Below are 23,398 nucleotides of genomic sequence, written 5' to 3'. Positions count from 1 at the left end.
CTTTAAGTAAAGATGGGCTTCCCAGAGCCAAAGACCCTCTGGCAGTGCAGCATGGGGCTTCTCCTCTGGCGAAAAGAACCTTCAACCAGCAGCAGTAGTCTTTCTAGTCTTCCTTCTTTGGACTAAATAAAAAATTGAGAAATTAGTAAAATTTTAGAGAGAAGCTTGTTCGCATACCAAAAATCTACTTTTTGATTTTGCACACTTTCATGCCTATTTGAAGACTCCAAGACTCTGACTCATCTTTTGCTTTAATGAAAAATGTATAGGACTCATAGAACTAATGAGTATTTTCCTAGAAAAGAAGCACAACATTTTCTGCAGTCAATATTTTAATGTTATTCGGCATCATGATGATATTATTGATAGGGTGATACCAACATTAGAAATCCAAGCAGGCATTTGGCTGACTTTAAACTGTAAACAAGCATATTTCAACAACAAAAATGAAATGAGTAATTTAGTGTCTGGCATTTCCATCGATAAACAAAAAAAAATGACAAATGTTAAGGCGTTTTTGTACAGAACATGAACATTCGAGTGAAATCTTAATTTAACCAATAAACATAACATTCATCCACTGTTTTTTTCTTCAGTGCAAAAGAAACAATCTTTACAATAGTAAACAATCAACTTCAACAAAATCAGAAAGCAACATGATATTTTAATGTGAGAGAAAGAATGGAATGACCAGTATGGTACCCTTACGTTGACAAAGTCATGGAAATACTATTGCCATAGAAATGCATCATGAGTGGATGAACCTGTCTCTATTATTCTAGCATTACTAGTGCGTAAAACATGCCTCTAAGAAAATCTACCATATACACCAGAATGGTTTGTCAAACATTGAATGGCCTAGCAATATCAAACCTGATACAGAATGGAGAAGCTTAAGTACATTAACTACTGGCCAAAAAGGAAAAAAAAGTTAACAGACATACTGCAGGAAACCAAACCAGTGAAAACTGACCACTTTTTTCCACTTTACTTTGAAATATTATTCAAGATAAATACATAAATATAGAGTTTTTTTTTCCCTTTTAAATAGTCTTTAAATAAAAATAGAGGCCTAATATTTGTTGATTAAAGAGCTAGCGTAGTCCTAAAGGTGTAGCATGGGTCAACGTTTAGGCTCGTACACGGTCATAGCGTGTTGACATGAAACAAATTTTATTTTCATGTCCAAGAACTACAAATTCTCAAAGTTTTACATCTGAAGCCTCACTTGTTGCACTGTATTAGCAAGATTCTGTAATCAGGATTAAGAACTGTCTAGAGGTGGAATGTGCACAGAACATTTCTGTTCTATTCTATTGTACAGAATTCACTGCAGGACACCAGAACTAGGTTTATGCTTAACTGACAGCGTGGAGTAAACTTTGGTGGTATGCATTGGTGAATTAATGGAATAGTCAAAGAACCTAGAAACCTATTCAGATATTGTCTAGCCAAGTGGTCTTGAGCTAATCGCTTCTTGAGAACGATGATTGTGGAAAGTGTTAGAAGAGTCTGTCACTGAAAGCTGTGTTTACGTTGATCATAAGTATTGAGCATAATTCAGACTTAGCAGGTGTAGTAGTAGAACATGCGCAACTCACCAATGTACCTACCATATGCCGCGCAAAACTCTACCACATTACAGCAGGTATTTGGCAAAGGCATCCAGATTCTGCTAATTAACTTCGCAAGGCATAGCCCTCCTAAATATTCATCAGACAGCAGTGACAACAAAGAAAGGTACTGTATCCAAGCCACGAGAGCCCATTCCAGCAAGGAGGAAGCAGTTAACATAGGGAGAAAGGGTGATATACATCTGCAAATTAAGTGCAAGAGCTCACATGGCATGTCTGTGGTGTCCATGAAGCATTGCCCTGTTACAAGCAGCGCGCCTCCCGGATCACTGAAGGTAACGGTACACTTTGAAACAATGATTCCCAGAGTCGGCCACCACAACATGGCCATCAGACGTCAGGGCGAGACCTTGCGGCCCGTAAAGTGGATCCGCCGCCGTGTTGATGTAGGAGAGAAACGAGCCGCTGCCATCAAATACCTGAAGAGATGTGTACAAAAACAGTATGGTTACACTATGTCTTGTCATTTTGTGGAAAAAGCGAGTGTACACCAAGGTGCGCTGGAAAGAATCTCATTACTCAGACACTTAAAGTGGTGGTATGAGATGTCTATGCATTGGAGATGTAACTAAGCCAATTTTAACTGGATCTGTTTCTTCAAGCCACGTAATCTTTACTCCTCCCAAATGGAACTACGATGTTAGTAAAAACTAATTATGGCCAAAAAACAGCTGCATACAACATCTCATGTAGCCTTTTATGCTGTAAGCGTATGCCAGTTTCTTTCAGATATATATCTGAGGTGACTGGATAGAAGACAGTCCAGGGGCATAACGAAGGGGAAAGTCAAAGTAAAATTAAAAAATAGAGTTCCAAATCTAGAGTAAAAAAATAAAGTAAAAGATCTAAAGAAAATTGCCACCTAACAATGTGCAAGACGTAAAACCACTAAACTTTCATCTTTGAAAGGGAGGAGAAAATTAAGCTCCACTCTTGCTTCAGATCTGAAAAAATCCACAGGTATTTCTGTCCATCCTTCCACTGTGAGAGGACAGCTCAACACTATGATCTGTAAGGATGTGTAGGTGTCAAGATGCCAGGGTTGGGATAGCTACTGAAAAATTAGTAGCTAGCTACAATTTAGCTACTTTCCCAAAATTTGTAGCAAGCAACAATTTAGCTACTTTTCCAGAATTTTTAGCTACTTTTTGAAAAGTAGTGCATTACTTTTTAGCTACTTTCGCAATTGTCAGAATGTTTGTGAATCTCCACCTGACACACCAAACAAGCCCAACTGAAAGTGTGAACAAGACACTGCATTTAGTCATGTGCCAGAAAGAAACATACAATTGAAAAGCTGCAAATATACAAAAAGATCATCAAAAAGTAGTTTAAGCATAACAATCAAACTTACACAACCAAAGGTGAGATATCCAAAAAAAATGTAGACTAAGTAAAGGAAAAGTCAATCATTCCAGGTTTTTCAACTGTTGAAATAAAACTGCTCCAATTGAAACATTCCAGCAAGATATTTACAGACATGACATTCGGATTTCTTTGTTTAACTTCAGCAACACTTTAGCCTCACAATTCTCATTAGTGACCCTGGCTCTCCGCAGTGCGATTAGTAATAGTCTATTACGAAAATGTTTTTTCCGCTTTAGATAAGCCAGCGTTCGCCATGACACGGCTCTTTTACTGCCCTTTTACAGCTTCACAGCAGAATTAAATTTTAAGATAAATGAACATAATCCCCCTTTGCTGTAAACTAAAGCTCTGCTGATCGTTATAACACACAGTTCTAGCACAGTTTTCACAAACGGTCTTAAACGCTGGAGTTAACGCATAACTGCAAATTTTAAGATTAACAATCTTGCCTAGCTCGTAGCAAACAAAACGCCAAACAGAGAGATTTAAGACAAACATCGATAATTTGGAGACGAACAGACTTATTTGCATTTATAATCACTCCAGCTGGTTTCCTAAAACGTTATCTGCAACGAGAAACTGTCAAACACTAAGTCGCAAAGCTGAAGTCAGTTTCTCATTCTGCTGCTTCTCGTTCTAATTTTCCTGTTCCACCTTAACTGGCACAGCAGTTACATTCTACTGCGTCAGGCACCATTTAAGGTGGAACGGGAAAATTCAAACAGGTGGCGAATGAGAAACTTACTTCAGCCTCTGTAAAAAGTTGAACGTTGAGAGACATTTTACATGAAATTATTTCGCTTTTGAAAAAACTTAAAGCGAGTCTCCCAAAAAGAATGAAAGCTGTAATAAAGGCAAATGGTGGATGATCCCCTGAGACTGAAAAAATAAATGAATTATATATATATATATATATATATATATATATATATATATATATATATATATAAAAAACTATATAATTATATAACTACGAACCCAATTCTGTAAAATAGATATTTGCGGGGAAAAAGACGGATTTCGAAAGTCTGAAGTCGAAAGTGAACGTGAATTAATCTGGACATTATGTGAAATGCAAGTGTAAGCAGGCTCTTAGTTGATGTAAATTAATTTGTTTACTTGCTTTCCATGTTGTCAAGTTCGTCAACATTCCTCACTTTCATAAGTTGGGATTTCTCAGGGGTCATACCTGTATGCGGCTATTTCCCCAGTCCGCTACGATGATGTTCCCATTAACGTCCACTGCAACGCCTGTCGGAGCATTGAACTGACCGTTCCCCTCGCCATTAGAGCCAAACTTCAGCAGGAACTCACCTTCTGCACTGAACACCTGTAGGAAAGGACACAGATGACCAGTCAGAGAAATCAGAGACCAAATTAGGAGGTCATGCAAAGTTAGTTGATGTCATACAGACTCTGCAGAATCTAAATAAATATAACAAAATCAAAGACACATGTAGATAAACAAAAGGTTCTAAAAGCAAAATTCAGTTTCCGTTTTCAAACTTGAGCACAATTGGCCAACATGGCCAATTATGACAACTGCATTAAGCATTAAAAACAGTACTTAAACATTCGATAGTGCAGCTTACCTTTACTGAGTGATTATGAAAGTCTGTGACGATTATTTCATTATTGTTGTTCACTGCTGCAAAGTGGGGACCTGGAAAGACAACAAAATAAAGTTTTTGCTGTATTTGTTGCCAAGTACTACTGTGTAGTAGTGCTCCTTGGATCTTTCTTGACTCTTTGTGTGGACCTCACTTTACCTGCAAACTGCCTGTCACCATTGCCTCTGCTGCCGAACTTTGTTACTAGTTTTCCACTGGGCTGGAAGATGAACACCATGCAAGCTTTGTTGTCCACTACAATAACGTGACCGTTCTGATCCACAGACACGCCCTTTGGACCCATCAGCCTCCCGGAGCCCAGCTTGGCCTACGGAATAGTATGAAACAACATTTTAAAAAAAATATTTACTGGAAAAATGTATTGTTTGTCTCAAAACCAGTGTACCTTCTACCTTTAGACCTTTATGCACACAACAATACCCTCAGAGAAACAGAATAAACTACCTAAAGGGGTACAACTGCTTGTAACTGGGGTTGTACTATATAAGGTAGTATATAAGGCACTTATAAGACAGCTACTCAATTGTACCATCAGCTCAGAGGGTCTGTATATTTTTAAAAAAATCAACATTAATACTGTACCTAAATAATCTAAACAGTTCTCTGACAAACAGTATAATTTGGCACTTTTTTTTTTTTCATCCTGCAATTTGTTGACCAATGTACCCAATGTAACAAAAGCAGTTATTAAATGGTGTAGGAATCAACAGAACGTTAAGATGTAAACAGTTATTTAGAGTGGCTGGCCATGAAATGCAGCATTCTGGAGAATCGTAAATCAGAATTGTGTTTAATGGTGGCGATTAGGAACCAGACGTCTGAAGCATTAAATGCTTCTAAAAGCGAATTCACTTTTAGAGCCAGACCGATAAATGAGCGTGTCGATATTATCAGCCGATTTGTGCTAGTTGCAGACTAATTGGTATCGGCATTTATAATGGCCGATAAATGACAATTAAAAAAGAAATGGAGAGACAGAAGAGAGATGCTTCAACCATGCTATGAATGTTGTTGTTGCGTAGTTTGTCCATTAGAGGGCACTCTGCAACTTCCCTGTTGGCAGCACATGCGCGCTTGGAATGCCCACTCAAATACACTTGAATTATCTGTTTAGTGGGTGTGTCTTTGTAGGAGAATTAGCTAACTGTGCTGGTTACTGGCCCTCCAGGACCCGAGTTTTGCACCCCTGGTATACATGAACTGAGAAATGTAATTACTGAGCTTAAATCCAGCACTTACAAAATGCACCTATATGGTAAGTGACCTGACAAAACGAGTATGAGTATCTCATGTGGTGTACAGCCCCTGTCTATGCTAGCAGCACAGTGATGTCCTTAGTAAATACATATGAACACACCTTGTATTTGCCATCACTGGTGAAGATGCTAACCCACTTGTTGTCATAGTCAGCAATGATGATGTCACCATTTGGATGCACAGCTACACCAGTAGGCCGCTGCAGCTGCCCTGGTGACCGGCCCCGTACACCGAATCGGCTCAGAAACTCTCCCTGGTTAGAGAAGATCTGAAAATCCAGATGTATTTTTTTCTTCAATAACCAATGAAATATGAAACTTACAAAGCCATTCCTAAAAAAAAAATCAGAATTTCTAGACTTGAGTGCACTCTAAAGTAGCGAGAAAGAGGGTAAGACACTTGCAATGCTTTCAAATTCCAGGTATGAAGGCAATAAAAGGTAAATGTTTTGGGGGATGGGGTAGACTTTCTATACACACAGTACATCAATGAATAGTGACTTACTCTGCAACTTATGGAAGGAGTGTTCAACAATTCAAACCTTTGAAAATAAAAGGGTAAAATGGATGATGAAATGAGTTTAAAAGACTGTCTGCTAGGTTGGGGTGGGATGTGCTCTTACACTTTAGCCCAACATTTATGTTGCTGTTAACATTTTGGTGATGAGATAGTAACTTCACAAAGTATACTAGTTTTTCAAGACATCAAGCATTTTGAGAAATGAAAAAAATAAATGTTCTAATCACCTGCACACATTGATTATTACTGTCTGCAATCAGGATACTGTCTGATGAGGCTGCTACCCCTTGCAGATTGGTGAACTCTCCTTTATTCCTTCCTTTTGTTCCTGTGGTACAAATAATCACAAATATGAAACTAAAAAAAGATTCCAAAAGTCTGAAAACACAGAAATGTAATATATATATATATATATATATATATATATATATATCCTACAAATTTTTTTGTAATTCCTCATAATTCATTTTTACATGACCATTTTCCAACATCTCTTTATCCCTTACATTTCAACAAGCTGTTTTTGATGCTGTGCCTTTAAGACTGTTATATGGCAAATGATCATTGTTCTGATTGGCTGCCTTGTATTGTGCCTCATTTAGAGGCTAAATGCTGCTTAGAACTTCAGTTCTGCTAAACTGCTGCATGCTGAATAGGTGTATATATGTAAATGAGCTGGCTCTTATGACATAATAGAAACAATCAATTCAAAATGGGCTGCTTAGTTTTCATATACATACTGTATGGACCCGGAAGTTAATGGTGTGTTTTGAAACTTTAACAATGTTTACATACTCCTTTCATTCAAAAAAAGCAAAGGAAATTCTGGGCCCTTTAAATTTGGATAGTGACCTGAAAAAGAGCACACAGTCTTGAATATTTCTTCTTCATTTTACTCGTCATAACTTTTCTTTTTTTAAAATTATTAAAACAACTTTCTGTTGTTTAATTTCTGTTTAAATCCTAGATTTTCATTGCTTCAGACTTTTGGTCCCACTGTACATTTTCTCAAGTCAAACATGAGCTTTACATTGTAAACTAAGAAGTTCAGTAGCTGCCTTTCACATACACTTGACATTTTTGCTTAAGGATGGGCAACAGGTGGGCAAAAACCATGACATCACATTACATGACAACACATTTTCAAGATACACAATGGCCCTTATTCATCAAAGTTAAGTACAAAAGAGTGCAGATTTAACTGACTTTAATGATGTGTGAACTACACTGCGTTTGATTCATGGAACTTTTGTATGATGTGGAAAACAGCAGAGATTTGAGAGAAAATGATGAATCAGCTTCAGTGCGTGAAATCAAGCACCAGCCTACCAGCAGCTCTTTTACGTGAAGCACGCCCTAGCTCATGCAGATACTTCGGTAGGGAGCCAAAAAAAATGACAGCATTCAGCAGCTCATGAGCCAATGGCTGTTTGAGGTAGAGCAGTGAATGCAGTGCTCCCTCTATTGACCAAACTTTATAGTGTTAAAATTACAGGAAAGGGTAAAATGTGAAATAAATGAATTGATTTTTTAAACCGTACAATGATGTGATTACTGAGATTAACTTTGTATTGTTTATGTTTTGGGTGGTGTCAGTAATATAAAACAAAAACAGTGTAATATGTCTTTAAATGGAACATGCAGCATTTGCTTACACAAAATTGTACTTAATTGGCATGTGCAAAGTTTTAGGTTTACTACTTAGTATTACTACTATTATTAATATTTAATCTTATTATTGGTAATACAGATGTTTTTGCTAATAGTTTTATCTGGATGATCACAAATCAAGTATTTTTTACAGGCTGTTAAACTACTGCGCACAAAATTACATGCATGCTGACCAGACGTGAGCTTAATCATACAGATGCGCTAAAAATGAAACTGAAAAACAAAACTGTCTGTGAAATTTGCACATGCTCATTTTATGGTCAGATCTGACTGTATGCAATTAATGTACAAGGGCCAGTATGTGTCATGATGTTTAGCTTTCTTGAGGATTGAGAACACAAAATGCACCAGCAAAACAGAAGTGCTACATTAAAAAAAACTATGACATAATTTATCACAATAACACTAACATACTGTCCTACTGCCCACCCCAATGCTGCTCAGAGCAATATCCTGTGTGAAAGCTACAAGGAAAAGAAGCCAACACTTCCAATGCTCATTCTTACCGATTCTAAAGATGAGGTCATCCTCAATAGGATTGACCTTCTTCTTTGGGGTGCTGAACAAGCTTCCTCCTCTCCGCACCCCTTTCTGCCGGCTCCTGCTACCCGGGGATTTGGCACTGCGTCTTCTCGCTCCTCCTTCGCTAGAACCTGTGGAGGCAGCATTGGCTCCTGAGGTGGTTGGGGGAGAGTCATCGGGAGAACTGGTCACCTTTAATCTGAAGGGGCTTCCTTTGATGTGCTGGTCATACAGTCTCAGCGCCAAACTAAAGTCCCCCTCCTTGTGCAACGTGTACAGGAACTCGTAGGTTCCGTTCTTGTGGTCCAGGAGCTCTCCGTCTGTGACGCTGCCCTCCGGGGTGAAGATTTCTGCCGAGATGACGGCATTGCCCGTCTTGCATAGGCCCCCCGACTTGTCCCTGGTGGTTATGATGACGGATGTGGGCTGGCCCACTACACTTTGCTCCAAGCCTTCACCACAAGCCTCAGTCTGGCTGGCCACAGCATTAGTGGTGATGATGGCCCCCAGGTTGTGGATGGACTTACGGAGGCCTTCAACCTCCATCATGAGCTCCAGCTGGTCATTCTCCTCAGGCTGAAGGGGAAGACCCTGACTGGCCAGCTCACTCAGTCTCTCTCCAAAGTCTTTATGGGTCTGCAAAACAACAGCCTCACTTGCTTCTTCCAGGGCCTCTCCTGATACGCTGCAGTTACTGTTAATGGCCGCCTCCTCTTTAAGCAGAGTGTCTAACTGAGCCTGTAGAACCTAAAGAAGGTATGCAGAGACAAATTAGGTGACCAAATGCAGACCCACCAATTATTACCAGCCAATGATAAATAAATAAATAAGTAAAATTAATAGGGTCTCACCTTCTGTTTCAATCCATAGGTGACCTCTAACTCCATGAGCAGGACACTCTTACGTGTGTCCAGGGTCTTATGTAGCTCACTAAAGGAAGAGTGGATGTCTTCCTCTATTGAGTTCTTCTGAGAGCTCAGCTGCTGTTGGATGTCCCTCAGCCCCTGTGCCGCACCTCTAATTTGGGGCAGCCTGTTTTATTAATTAGTAGTAAATCAATTCAGTCGATCAATCAACTAATCAACCACACACCATACAATCGTGCGCTAGTTTGGGTCTTCCTGATCAAATGACATGTTTTGTTGATTTTCTAAGCAAGTTAACACATCATCTTCAGAGAACACACATCTGCACACTTTGATGTTTATTTGCTGAATTTAAAATATTGGAAAAAATGTAATGTAAAATGTGGCCTGTGCAAAAATTGTGGCATATTTTATTTTTTACTTTTTCCCCAATATGTTAAACAAATAAACAGAAACTGTGCACCACGTTTTGCAGACACGTGCCATATTTGGGACTGCTGTAGCATTATTTTCACAAAATAATCAACAAAACATGTAATTTCATTAAGGGTGTTCAAACTTTTGCATACAATTGTACATCTCTTATGCCTATACATATCCAAAGATCCACAGTATATATGGACCTTCTTCAAACTGAGGACCCACAGCAAAAGCTATTTAAATAAACAATCAAGTATTCAGTCCTTAGATATTGACCTAAACTGAGATAGTAAGCTAAATATATACCAAAACATCAGGATCTCAATACGATGAAATAGATTCGAGCAAGTAGATGGATCGTAACTGAAGCAAGCAACAAGGGCAGTGTGGGGTGAGAAGCAGTAGTAAAAATGCTTCAGCAAAATCTGTAACGCCAGTATTTTGAGGGGAGGCAGCAGCAGTGGGTGATACTGTTGTGCCATGCCAGATAAACGCAGATAAAAATGGTCTGGGGCCTGGACTAGCATCAAGCTGAAAACCAACGGCTCAGTAGCCTGTAATCACTGATATTTTCCAAATTCAAGCAAAGTCTGACACTCGTAGATGTAAGCATGAGTGTACAGGACGTTAAAACAATAATAAGCACTGTTTTTGCTGAGCCCTGCGATGGACTATTGACCTGTTCAGGGTGTATCCTGCCTTCCACCCAATGATTGCTGGGATGGACTCCAGCTTCCCCCGCGACCCAGTAGGATAAGCGGCTTAGAAGATGTGTGTGTGTGTGTGTGTGTGTGTGTGTGTGTGTGTGTGTGTGTTGTTTTGCTGAGCTGCTGAATGCTTATCTGTATGTACCAGAGGTTTATCTATATATCGTTCAGGATTGTTTTTACTATATTACAAAATAATTTAAATTTATTATTAAATGTAAATGTTTCTTATTAAAAATGAAGGGACATTCCAGAATAATAGGACACTATTAACGTACACTGTTTTCTTAAACATCCAACGTGATTTAATTGAAAAAGAAAAGAACAAAAATAAATAAAAAAAAAAAGCTTTTTTGTTTTATCTGTAACACAGAACACTGGCTTTAACCAAAAAAGAAAAATTAAAAAGCACAATTGTATAAAGATCATGATTTTAGGGACCCTATCAAGCAGTTAAGTCAGATATAGCTTGTATCCGTGTCAGTGCTTGGTATCGTCAGATACTTGACGATCAGTTATCAGTGTTGATATGAGAAAGGAAAAAGTAGTATCGGCACATCCCTAAATTTTTAACTCCAGTTTTGGAAACTTATCTTATATCTAATATTCAGGAATATATCCTAAAAGATAAATAACATGTACTTAATTGCCATTTTGACTGGAAGGATGAAGGATGGTCTTCTTGAATTTAATCACTTTGGAGTTCTTTTTCTCCATAGTTTCCGAATTCCTTTACACTGTTAAAGGTTAATCTTTACCTCATCTGTCCACAAGACTTTGTCCCACAGCTCTACAAGCTTTTTATGTACTTTTTAGTAAACTGGAATCTGGCCTTTCAGGTCCACCCAAGGTCATGCCTGCCATATTCACCTGTTTACAGTGGTCTTTCATACATCTGTACCTACATCTTGGATAGTGCTGCTGTTTAACACTGTATCAAACTTTAAGCTATCATGATGAACACTGAGGGGTGGGCGATATGGCAAAAATATAACATCCCGATGCCCATCATTTTTGTGAGGTTTGTGAGGAGTTGGAACAGATAAAAAAAAAAAAAGAACCAGCAGCACCACATTAAAAAAAATAAAGTATGTTTCGTTCATTTTTTATTAAGTATTTCATTTGAATGAAACACCTAATATAAAAAAAATGAAAACATGCAGTTGGTCAGTTTACTGCCGATATCCTTAATATTCTCCGAAAAACATACTGTGACATAAGGTGACGTAATTCATCACAACATAAATAAATATTGTCATAATGTCCACCCCTATGTATAGATACATAACAGATGAACAGATTTGTCATTCTAATGCTTATGTGTCTACAATACTACACAAAAAACAGTACTACATTTTAATCAAATAATTATAAGCAGTTACTTAGCAAAAAGCAAAAATCAAGCAAAATAGGTTGAAAAATGTTAATAATGAACTGGATATGTCATCAGACCTGTTCTTAGCTGCATCCAATCTTTCCTGCAAAGCCGTGCGCTGTTGATCCACAATTTTCGTCAATGAATCAGTGGGGTGGTCCACATGCTGCTCCACAATACAGTCCTCACACACGGCACTCTCACACGGCAAACAATACAATGCTGGAACCTATAAATAGCACAGTGAACACAGTGCAGAGGTTTATATTACTACACACAAATCTGTGTAGGTTCAACAAATGCATTAATCACACTCTTGTACTAAAGCCATATTTAAAGAATGTGGGCTGTAAAAACCCATTAGTACTGAATTGATGCAATTTAATTTTGCTGAAAAAAGTATACTTAAAGTGTAAAACATCAGAATTAATTAACTTTTTACTTAAAGCTGCGCTATGTAAGTTCTGAGAATTTGGAGACCTCTCTGGTGGAAATGTGTAATTGCATGCAACACGCGGAGAGCATTCTGTAACATCGGCTGTGCTTCGGGCCCCTTTCCCGAGTGGATGAATCTGATCATTGTGAGTGCACTGAAAAAGTTGAAAGAACCCTTAAAAACCTGGTGACATTCGTGTCTTCTGAGGATGTGAGTAAAGGAACTACTATTGTCATCATATCCTCATCAGTATAAATGTTGATTTTCCATTTGAGAACTAAACTTCGAGCCAGATCTTCTTTTTGAGCCTGTGTGACATTAATACATAAAAACGTATGATGTGGTCCCATGAAATCCAACCTTTGGTTTCTTTTCTTACTGCTACAAACCATCTTACGTAGTGCAGCTTTAACTCACCTTTTACTAAAGATCTTGCCTTCACAAAATATTAAAAAACACAATCAGATACGGATGTGTCACAGTCATGTGCGTAGTCAGCGATGGTCACAGTATGTTCTCATACATTCAGGGACACTGATTCTCTACTTGAATAGAGGCCCAGCTGAGTTCTGGGTACACTTTGTCTAATTTGTTTTTCTAGGACAGAAAGATTATACGCATGGGAGAGGTAGTCTGAAAGACATTTTACCCATCTGTGTTATATTCCGAATCTGGGTGTGTGTGTGAGTGTGTTTAGCTCTTTATAGGATCTAATGCCCTAAGGATTAGTTTTGCTTTTGTGGAGTTATTGTTCCCTGTGAGAAAAAATGCTTTTACACAAAACAGCAGCTTTTATTATAAAAAGTAGACGAGTAAAAACAGTCTTCTCAAAGTTTTTTCTGCACAATTAAATGGTTAAAATGTAAACAAAGTCATTCAAAGTGGTTTGGTGTGAAATGCTCCATTCTAGAGAATCCTATCAAGTCAGAACTGCTTGCAGTGGTGGTGATAGGAACCAGTTTGAAGCTTAAAACGCCATGAGCTTGAATATATGTTACATGTAATGGATACCAACCTCTTCTTGCAAATTTTGGACTGAGCATTTCTCTTATACTCTAATAATTTAAAGTGTTCCAGCATGTGATTTCTTTCCAGGGCATCTTTGCTGTCTTAGCTTTAATAGCCACATGGAAAGCAGTGCAGTTTGTAGAACTTTAAGGCAAAGTGACAAGGATGCCTGGCAAGAATTTATGATGCATTCAACCAAGGCAACTATAATTTTCTATTGTTTTTCATATTTTAACAAACTGTTCTTTCTAATGGCTTTTGCTGGTGGAATTTCAGGCTACAATGTTCTGGCTTACGCAAAGACAAAGATTTCAAATGTCAACATAAACAATGCATTTTAATTATTCGGGCCAGACTCAAACTACTATTTTATTTTTACAACTGAAGTTGTTAAAAAAATCACTTGTTCCCCACTGGTTGAATTTAGCCCTGAAAATATGTGCACAGTTAGAATTCTGATTATGTTTCAGTTCAGTTACAGTGAAGGATGCTTAAAGCTTTTGGTCAAAGTCAGATGAAGGTCATAATTAGATTTAGGCCAATGCGTGTCCTCACAAGACTTGAGTTCCAACACATATAGTACCAAGACCCTACAAGTCCTTGTAAGCATAGTACTAAGGTCAAATGAAGGTCATATTAGACTTAATCCTAGGATTAGAGGAATCTGAGTCCTTACAAGTACAGCACTAAAACGTGGGTCCTCAAAATATAGTGCTAAGACTTGAGTCCTCACAAATATAGCACTAAGATTTAAGTACTTGCAACTACAGTACTAGGACCTGGGTCCTTACAAGGCCTTGTAAGTGTAATGCACATGTTATTGTCTGTTCTTACTTTGCTTATGCATTGAGGCCTGAAAATGAGGTGTGCTGTTACAGTTTTAGCTATGTTTTGGTTCAATTACAGTAAAAAAAAAAAACGGCTTAACGTTCTTGGTCAAGGTCAGATGAAGGTCATAATTATATTTAGGCCAATGTGTGAAGTCCTCACAAGTACAGCACTACAACTTGAGTCCTCACAAGACAACACATACAGTACAGAGACCTTACAAGTCCTTGTAAGCATAGTACTACAAGACTGTTTGTGCATGTGTCAGTGTCTGCTCCTACTTTTCCTTTGTGTTGAGAGCAAATTAGTCCTGATCCCTTGCCAGGCAGAGCCTCTAGTACAGTACATTCCTCACTGCTGGTGTCAGGAGAACCTTGCTGCGCCTCCATGTGGTTGGAGGAGGGATGTGCACAGACTACCACAGCTAGCGCAGACAGAAAACACAGATCTGAAACAGAGAGCAGAGCATGAGCTACACAGTAGAAATTCTGGCAATATAAATGTTCTAGCACAGGGGTCGGCAACATGCGGCTCTTTTACTGCCCTGTTGTGGCTCCACAGCAGAATTTGATTTTTTGGTGAAAATAAAAATAATCTTCCTTTGCAGTAAAATAAAGCTCTGCTGATCATTCTAACACAGTTTAAACATAAATGGTCTTAAGCACTGGGGTTTTACTGGATAACTGCTAATTCACCCTTTAACACTGAAGACTGGCACGCAGACTGCTGATCACCATAGCAACACAGACAATAATCTCATCTAGCTAGTAACTAACGAAAAGGTAAGACATACAACGATAATTTGGAAACAAATGGATTTGCATTTATAATCACTCCAGCTGGTTTCCTGATATGTTTAATCTGCAACGAGAAACTTTCAAAACACTAAAAAGTCGTGAAGCTGAAGTCGGCTTCTCGTTTGAATTTTCCCGTTCCACCTTGCAGAGTGCATTTACACTGCACGGGAAACGGGAAAATCTGAACAAAAAGCTGGTGAATGAGAAGTTGACTTCAGCCTTGTAAAAAGTTGAATGTGGAGAGACATTTTACGGGAAACCGTTCCATTTTTGAGGAAAAAGTTTCCTGTCGGAGATGAGAAAAGCAGCTACAGCTGAGCTAAAGCTTAAAGCAGAGAAGTATGTATTTTTGATTATATATTTTTTTATATTTTTTCCTATAGTAGGACATTTGCACATACTGAAACATATTTACAGCCAAGATAGTAAAATGGATATAAAATGTTGTGGCTCTTAAAGTGGATTGTTTTTTGTTAAAAGGACAAAATGACTATTCTCTGCTGTCAATCAGCATCAAAAAGATTATCAACTGTGTATCAGATACACCTATAAATAAAGATTTTTGAATAAAGATTTTCTAGTGTACTGATAGCAATAAAAACAAAAATGTTTAATTAATGCAGAACAGTGAAATGGCACATCTGGAAATGTGTAACTAGAATCTTACATGCCCCATAAAAAAATGGGGCTCTCATTATGAAAATTGCCTCAGTAAATAAAAAAAAAAAGGTGTTTGCTCGTTATTACTATGTCTTAAGCAAGGCAAATTATTAAGTCGTCACAGATACTCAAGTCAAAATGGAAAAAGCATTGACATAAGGAGTCCATTGAGGATACTGCAGGGCCTGGTCAGTTTAGCCCCCTTTGCTCAGGCTGCAGCACAACTGCACTACCAGTGAAGAATTTCGGCTGCAGCAATCGAAATTAAAAGTAAATGAAAGTGCAAAGGTGTCAAATGATGCTGAGAAGCGGAGCTATGCAACATGGATTTCTCTCACCTTTAAGATACGAAGCTCAGAGTGTGTGTTTGCGCAAGCTTTGGCAGTTCAGGTGTACCAGGATATGAACGTGTATCTAATCCACCAGAGACACAGAGCTGCAGCGGCCAAGTAGAATCTCCCCTCATCTTACACTGGGCCCTGTGGAGAAGACCAGGGGAAAATATTATGTTAACACGTTCCAAAGCATAATCAGAAGTAAAAGATTCAAATCACTGCAGAATGCGGATACAGTTGAAAGTATGAGCACCTAAGGTCAGATTACATGTTTTCTTGATTTTCTAAGTGAAAATAAGTTGACACACTGTCTACATTGAACAAACTCAAACTGTAGTGCACAATTACTGTTTATTTGCTCAGTTTAACGTTGGAAAACCATAAAATATGAAATGTGCTATAACTTTTGCACAGGCCAATGTGTTAAATTCAGCAAATAAACAGTAATTGTGCGTTACTATGTGCGTTACTATGTGCAGAGGTGTTCTCAAACGCATCAGCAGCACACATGACTGAATTTTCTGAAGAACTGATAGCCAAACTAGAGAATAGATGATGCAAAGAATACTGGGCGGCCACAAGGAGAGGTTTGGAAATTCGTTAGGTGAATGCATAACATGCATAAAAGCACTACATTTATATGCATTTATTCAAATATCAATCAAATTTTCTCAAACTTGAATCATAAACAATCACTTTCAAATTTTAAAAGATATTTAAAAACACAATTGGATGCGAATGAGAAGGCTTTAATTTATGAAACTGTTTTTACCTTCTTGAAATTTCTGGTCCTATTACATTATATTTTTGATATTTTCTCTTACATTATCTACCAAACTGTGGAACGGGTTAAAGAACTTTGAAAATGGATCTTTAAAACAGTTTGGGAATCAAAACAATGATGACTTTTGAAACAGGTACCTAAACACAGATAAGCCTGACCATACAAATGTGCTGTGATGTTACAGGCAGTGACGGAATAGCTACTGTGTTGTTTTCCTCCTCACAGAACAGCATTCTGCTGATGTGGTACATAATCAGTCTCTCTCTCTCTCTCTCTCTCTCTCACTTTCTCTCTATCTCTCTCTCTCTCTCTCTCACACACACACACACACACACACACACACACACACCCACACCCACAGTAACATCTCAGAGATCGATGTGTTCTTTCGATTTGCCTTATATACGCTGAAAAAGGAACCAACTTGTATGTATTTACCTTAAGTCCAAAAATCTTACATTTAAAGCAAACCCTCAAGTTTTTTCTTTATCATTATACAAATCCATTCATATCCATAAATCTGAGATCACTAGTCTAAATACTTACATTTTGCATTCCTTTCTAATTTACTACAGTTTTTTCATTACAAATTGTATTCCCAGCATAACAATCTGAGTTAAAAGTAGACACTGAAATATTTACATGAATTTCTTAGTATTCTTAGTATTTCATGTTCCGCTTTTGCTTTAATTAGAACGTGAATGCCAGCTGGCATGGACTCCACAAGTTTGTGCAAAAGCCTCGTCTGAACACGAGCTTTGAGAGAAGAGATAAGACTAAGAAAAGCACAATCTGATCAAATTTGATTAAATTTGAATAGTGGCCTAAAACAGTGCAGAACTGACAATATTTCCTCTTCATTTTACTTGTCAAAACTTTTCTTTGTTTCACATTTTTCAAAATTCTAAAGCTGCTGTTTGAATGAAAAAAAAATTTCAATGTCATTCCAGACTTTTGGACCCCACTGTATATCTATATTTATACCCACTGGGCTGATACCGATATCAATACTTGTCATTTACACATAAAAACAAAAAGAAGCTGTTTTAGCACCGAAGCCCCCAGTGTCTTTTACACATTCTGCTCTTCTGGAGTGCAATAAATGTCAACAAATATCAATATGTAATATTAGTCAAATACAAACAACTGTTTGATGTTAATAAATTTTTAAAGCCATCATCTGCCGATGCTGATATGATTCCAATTTTAACATGCATCATTAATATCTACTGGTAGATGAATATAAATAAATAAGTAGCAAAATACTTTTATAATATATGTAATATGTGTATAAAATACATCTATAATATATGTAACATGTATAAACACATTCTCAAATATGCTGAAATACGACTATACAGCCAGATAGTGACTCATGAATTTCATCAATAATTTAGACTCAACCATGACATGTCTGACCCAGATGTAGCTCCCATATGGGGCTGAATGTACTGCCACACATACACACACACTTACAGGCGTGCACAGACACCCAGATGCATATGCCAGGGGGGGTAGGGAGAGAGAGAGAGAGAGCAGGAGGGGGAGAGAGAGAGTGAGAGAGAGAGAGTGAGAGAGAGAGAGAGTGAGAGAGAGAGAGAGAGTGAGAGAGAGAGAGTGAGAGAGAGAGAGAGAGTGAGAGAGAGAGAGAGAGAGAGAGAGAGAATGAGAACATGAGCATGTCCACAGAGATCATAGAATGGTGCATATTTTACCAAGAAATCCTTGTTAATGCTATAAAACTATAATTACTACTATTTCCTTATACTGTATTGTCAGACATGGATACATTTATATTTATAGTATATGTCGAGATGCAAAATGATGTCAAATCTATACTGTCAGATACTTGTTTAAGAATATATCAGCATCATACAGATGTTTAGATTTGACCAATATTTCAAAGATATTTGACGATGTATTTATTAGGCCACGCTGAGCTATTGCTCTAAAACATCTGCACTTGATTTTGTTTGTTTTACTGCATTTATAACCCTACAGACATGTATATTTCTCCATAAGGCAAAAATTCAAGCAGATATAGTCACAATTTCTACATTTCATAAACGTCAGAAACCACCTTTCATTTATATAACGTCCAGTCAAATCAGCTTTTAAGTACAAGCTATTCATTTCTAAAAAGAAAAAGACATTTCTGAGGGGTTTAGATATAAGATACTCCACTTGCATAAGAACAGGGAAAGTCAAACAAAGCTGAGTGAACAAAAAGGATTTTCCTAAACAAAACTACTAAAAGATACAGAGAAAATGGGACCCCAAACTGTGCAAGACCTAGTAGACCACCAAAATCCACAAGTGTTTCTGTCCATCCACTGTGAGAGGACAACAAGAGGCCATTACTGTTTTTGTTTTGTGCAAAAAAAGAAGAAAATTTGCAAATCAAACAATTAAGCTGCCGGTGTTCTCAGAACAATGAACTGACCACCCCAGAGTCCAGCATCACTGCATGTGATTGGGATTACCTGGATAATAAGAAGCAGAAAATGCAACCAACTTCTAAGACTGAACTTTGGACATGTGGAAAAACATCACTCCTTTTACATGAAAGCAGGTCTCCTGAAAATAGTGGAAGCTGTAATCAAGGCAAAGAGTGGACACATAAATATTGAAAATGCTGATATTACATTTGGTTGTTGAGGCTTCTTTGTAATTTTCTATTTCTTTCCCTGATGTTGAAAATATTTAATGGTTGTTTTGGCTGGAAATTCAATAAATGAAGAGTTTTCTCAGAGTTTGCCCAGTAAAGTATTTGATACCGGCAACAGCCCACTATTCCCATATTGGCGCATCTCTATTTATAAGAGGTTAGCAGCTTTCATGTAGTGATGACAGGTAATCAAAGAGTGAGATAAGGCTCTCCTTTGGGTCTGAGGTTAGTCAACACTTTTTATATACTCAGTAGTACTTTTGTGTGACTTACACATAACAACTGTTGTTATAAATATACTGTTTGAACACAGAACACTGACACGGCAGAAATGTGGATGTGTGTGCAGATGGCTTATAGTTTACGTAACTTGTTAAATACTGGACAAACTGGATCACGAATAGTCATCTGTAAAATACCAAAGTGTTATAATTATCTTGCAATTAGTATTATGTCAATATAGGGTCAGTTTAGGCCTAGTCCACTGAGCATTCTGAATGAAATTTCTCCTCTGAATCAAAAATGCAGTCCAGGACTAGGCTTAATCCACATCTGGCAAACCAACCCATAGACATACTACCACATGTAGGGAGTAACAGGTTTGTTCCCAGTACACTGGGGCTTATTAGTGGTCCATTTAGTGCAACATCCAACCAGACATCTGTAAGTCTACAGTGAATACTGAGTGACGTTGCAATTAGCGTAGCAGCTAAGGGAGTAAAATGAAAGAGAAACCAGGTCAATATCTCAGGATCAATAAGTACAAACCCAAATGTAATGTCTAGAGGAGCTATGCTAAGGCTTAGTTTTCCAAAATGCTGGTGCACTGCTTCATTTATATGGGTGAGGAAGGATTATGTTCAATGTTTTCTTTACCATTAAATATTCACCATTTTTGCTGACTGTTTTGGGAAGGCCTGGTGGACTACTTCGCCCTAAACAAAGTGCAAGGTTATAAGCTTTTTGTGAGATTTCTCTTAAAGCCTAAAACCCACAAACAGTTGAGAATGTCTTGTGTTGCACTCCCCAGTGTCATGTTCCCTTAGGAATGTCCAGTTTTTGGTTTCCCATTTCCATTTCAAAGATAGCAGAGGCCTGAGGAAGACTAAAAGAGACTAGTAAAGAAAGACCTAATTCTGTGCAGCAAGTGAGGTGGACTATTAGGACTTACTGAAGCTGAATCCCCCCCTGAGGGTGAAACCACCCATGCACATGATCACTTCACATGAGCACTTCAGAGCAGTCTGTTAGCTTTCACTTCGGCCTACAGGCTAGCGGCAGTAGGACAAGCATGAACAGAAATGCTACGTAATCGGGAGAGCAGGCCAGTCGCAGATCAACAGTATATAGGCTATATTGATTTTTTTTTATTTTTAAGGTTGGGTATCAATTGAAATAGCAGCTCTTCTAATTGTTTGGGAGAAAAGAATTGGACTAAATCAGGAAGAGGCCAATTTTAATCAGCAGAAGTGCTTCGAAGCAGCTCCTATTCAAGGTTCACAATCAGGCTAATGGCACAAACTACAAATCAACAAGCAGGCAATAACTGTAAGGGGGGGGGGGTTAATCCAGGCTTTCTACTTCATTAGCTGATGTCACAGGAAATGTGTCAGTTTTTTCTATACGATTGTAACATCACAATATCACTGTATTCTAAGATTCTTTGCTTTACTGTGAAGGATTTTGTACTTGAATTTAGGCCAAAGACATCAGACCATTTTTCTATGCCTGAAATGTCAATGCACAGTATTGCACTAGCAAAATTCAGCATTTCAGATGCAGAACTGGGAAAGTAACACATATGTTTAATGGATGTATTTGGAGCTGATGTAGAAGAGGAGGATGAAGGCGCCCACCAAGCTATTAAATACCTAATACTGTCAGTTGGTTATGGTAGCCATAAAAGAGGCACTGATAGTAAACAGCAGCATGGGGGTAATAAAAGACTTTTGCGTTACATGAGAATTCAGCTCTAATCCCTGTATGTAGAGTACGTACATGAGCATCCATCTCCTTCTCCTACTCCTCTATGCATCCATTCATCCATCCATCCATCCCTACCCGCCCCCATGCATGCTTCCCAGGGCAACATGGTGCGTTGGTGGAGCACAGATGCTGCTGCTCCCTGCTTGCGCAGTACCAGTGATCTCTTTTCTTCCCCTTCCTCTCCATATGTGCATCAAAGAGAAAGAGAGAGAGAGAGAAAGAGAGAGAGAGAGAGAGAAATAAATGGGACAGCCTTACCTTTTCTCCATAGCTTCTTCGGATCAAAGGTGCAGATGATGCAGAGGCTCGCTGCCTTAATCCTCACACCAAGTCCCATTTCCCTGAGAGGAGGGGTGGAGGCCTGTTTTCGCACTTTCGCGTTTCTAGCTCTCTCCCTTCTTCCCCCTCCTCCTCCTCCTCCTCCTCTTCATGCACTACAGCGACAGAAGCAGACACCACAAGCACAAGCCAGCGACACCAGCATGCCGGTGGGGGGAGGAGCTTTCCTCCGGGCTACAGCGAGAGCGACCAATCAGAGCGCTCAGAGTGCAGACTCATCGGTTGCGTTTGAGCTTATGTCGGGCAGCGATGGGACGTTCGATTCAGTTTACCGAACCGATTCTTTCGAACTATACGTTTCAGTGCATCCAACGTCCGAGTCAGTGATTCATTTTCGTAAACGTTGATTAGCTCGATTATTTAGGCCCAATCCCATTTCTAACTTTTAAACCCACACACTGTTTTCGAGTGTCACATTGCCCCTTGGAACTGAGATACAAGGGTTAGTGGTTGAAATCTTCCCCTACGAAATGGGACAATCCTCAAATAAAACAGAACATCACTTCATTAACAGGCTACTTACTGCCAGTCTGCAGTGACAGCAGAGGAGCGGTAAAGTTCAGCAACCTCGCTGCTGGTCTTTAGTTAACTTTAGGGCATTATATGCTTTCAAAGATTAGAGATGCGTAAATTACTTATTATCGCCCACCCCCAATTCTTCAGTGATAAAAAGCTGAAGTCAGCTATTCGCCAGCTTCTATTTGGAATTTTCCCGCTCCACCTTAAATGGTGCAGCAGTTACGTTCTGGCGCTTCAGGCGTCAGTACTGCTGGGCTGTTTAAGGTGGAACGGGAAATTTAGCTAGCTTATCTAGCTACCGAGAAATTAGCATACTAGCGATGTTTATGCTTGCAATGAAAAATGTATAATAAATTGAAATGACATTAAACTAGGACAATACAAGGGTGATCGGGTGATTTTTAACGGAGAAAATACTTACATTTGTGGGTTTTTTTGGTCGCCTGCCCAGCCATCTTGCGGTTTTTTCCCCATAACACTGTTTGGAGCGTGGCTCCAAAACGCCTCTGTCTGGAGGGCCATGTAGCCCTAACACTCCACCCTACCCCTCTATCTCAAGTGAGAGTTCTTTAGTGATACTTCACTTGAAAATATACCAAAGAAAACTACTGAGGAGAGTAACGTTAGCAACTAGACGAGTGGACTAGCTAAGTTACTTTAAGTTAGTATTCACCTTACAGAGATAAGCCTGCTAACCCTTTAATGTTAGCCTACATTAGCTGAATTAGCTAGCGTTAGCTAAGAAACACTCTAAAACTTAACATTTTGTGTTGGAAAGTGCTTCTGCTTGCCATGTTAAAGCGACAAAACGTTAAAGACAACCGTAAAACAACACAGCACATGTTTAGCTCAGCTAGCTAACTGCTCCTCAGGTCGGAAGTTGAAAGATTTCTAACTACTTGTAGGCCTAACTGTTACAACTTAAAGGTTGAATACTAAAAATATAACCTAGTAAACCAGAATTAAATTACTATGATCTCACTGTCCTCGAGGAAGTACTGTTGTGTTATTTTCCACCTCTGATACACCAACGACTCTGAACTCCGCTAGCCTATTTACTTGTATTCA

At 38.5% G+C, this 23,398-nt stretch overlaps 1 protein-coding gene across 1 annotated transcript; it reads right to left on the bottom strand.

Annotated features, from left to right (window-relative positions):
- Positions 1-319: 319 nt before the first annotated feature.
- Positions 320-21,908, bottom strand: trim2b (tripartite motif containing 2b). The gene is made up of 12 exons (XM_036557755.1): positions 21,731-21,908; positions 16,038-16,178; positions 14,524-14,690; positions 12,048-12,199; positions 9,454-9,634; positions 8,587-9,349; positions 6,637-6,737; positions 5,991-6,158; positions 4,772-4,940; positions 4,595-4,665; positions 4,192-4,332; positions 320-2,053 (listed from the first exon to the last, which is right to left on the bottom strand). Exons 3-12 carry the CDS (start codon positions 14,629-14,631, stop codon positions 1,901-1,903), a joined length of 2,007 nt encoding a protein of 668 aa, XP_036413648.1. The 5' UTR covers positions 14,632-14,690; positions 16,038-16,178; positions 21,731-21,908; the 3' UTR covers positions 320-1,900.
- Positions 21,909-23,398: the final 1,490 nt, after the last annotated feature.

The sequence above is a fragment of the Colossoma macropomum genome, unplaced genomic scaffold, assembly GCF_904425465.1.
Source record: "Colossoma macropomum unplaced genomic scaffold, Colossoma_macropomum, whole genome shotgun sequence".
In the NCBI taxonomy this organism is placed as follows: domain Eukaryota; kingdom Metazoa; phylum Chordata; class Actinopteri; order Characiformes; family Serrasalmidae; genus Colossoma; species Colossoma macropomum.
The sequence above is the reverse complement of the archived record's forward strand: the minus strand, read 5'-3'. Positions and strand labels throughout refer to the sequence as shown.

Excerpts from the sequence above, each read along its gene's own strand:
- trim2b (XM_036557755.1), bottom strand. The coding sequence starts at position 14,631 with ATGGAGGCGCAGCAAGGTTCTCCTGACACCAGCAGTGAGGAATGTACT. Across the intron at positions 6,738-8,586 it reads TGACCTCATCTTTAGAATCG|GAACAAAAGGAAGGAATAAA; the intron begins GTAAGAATGAGC and ends TTTGTACCACAG. Across the intron at positions 4,333-4,594 it reads TTCATAATCACTCAGTAAAG|GTGTTCAGTGCAGAAGGTGA; the intron begins GTAAGCTGCACT and ends CCTTTCCTACAG.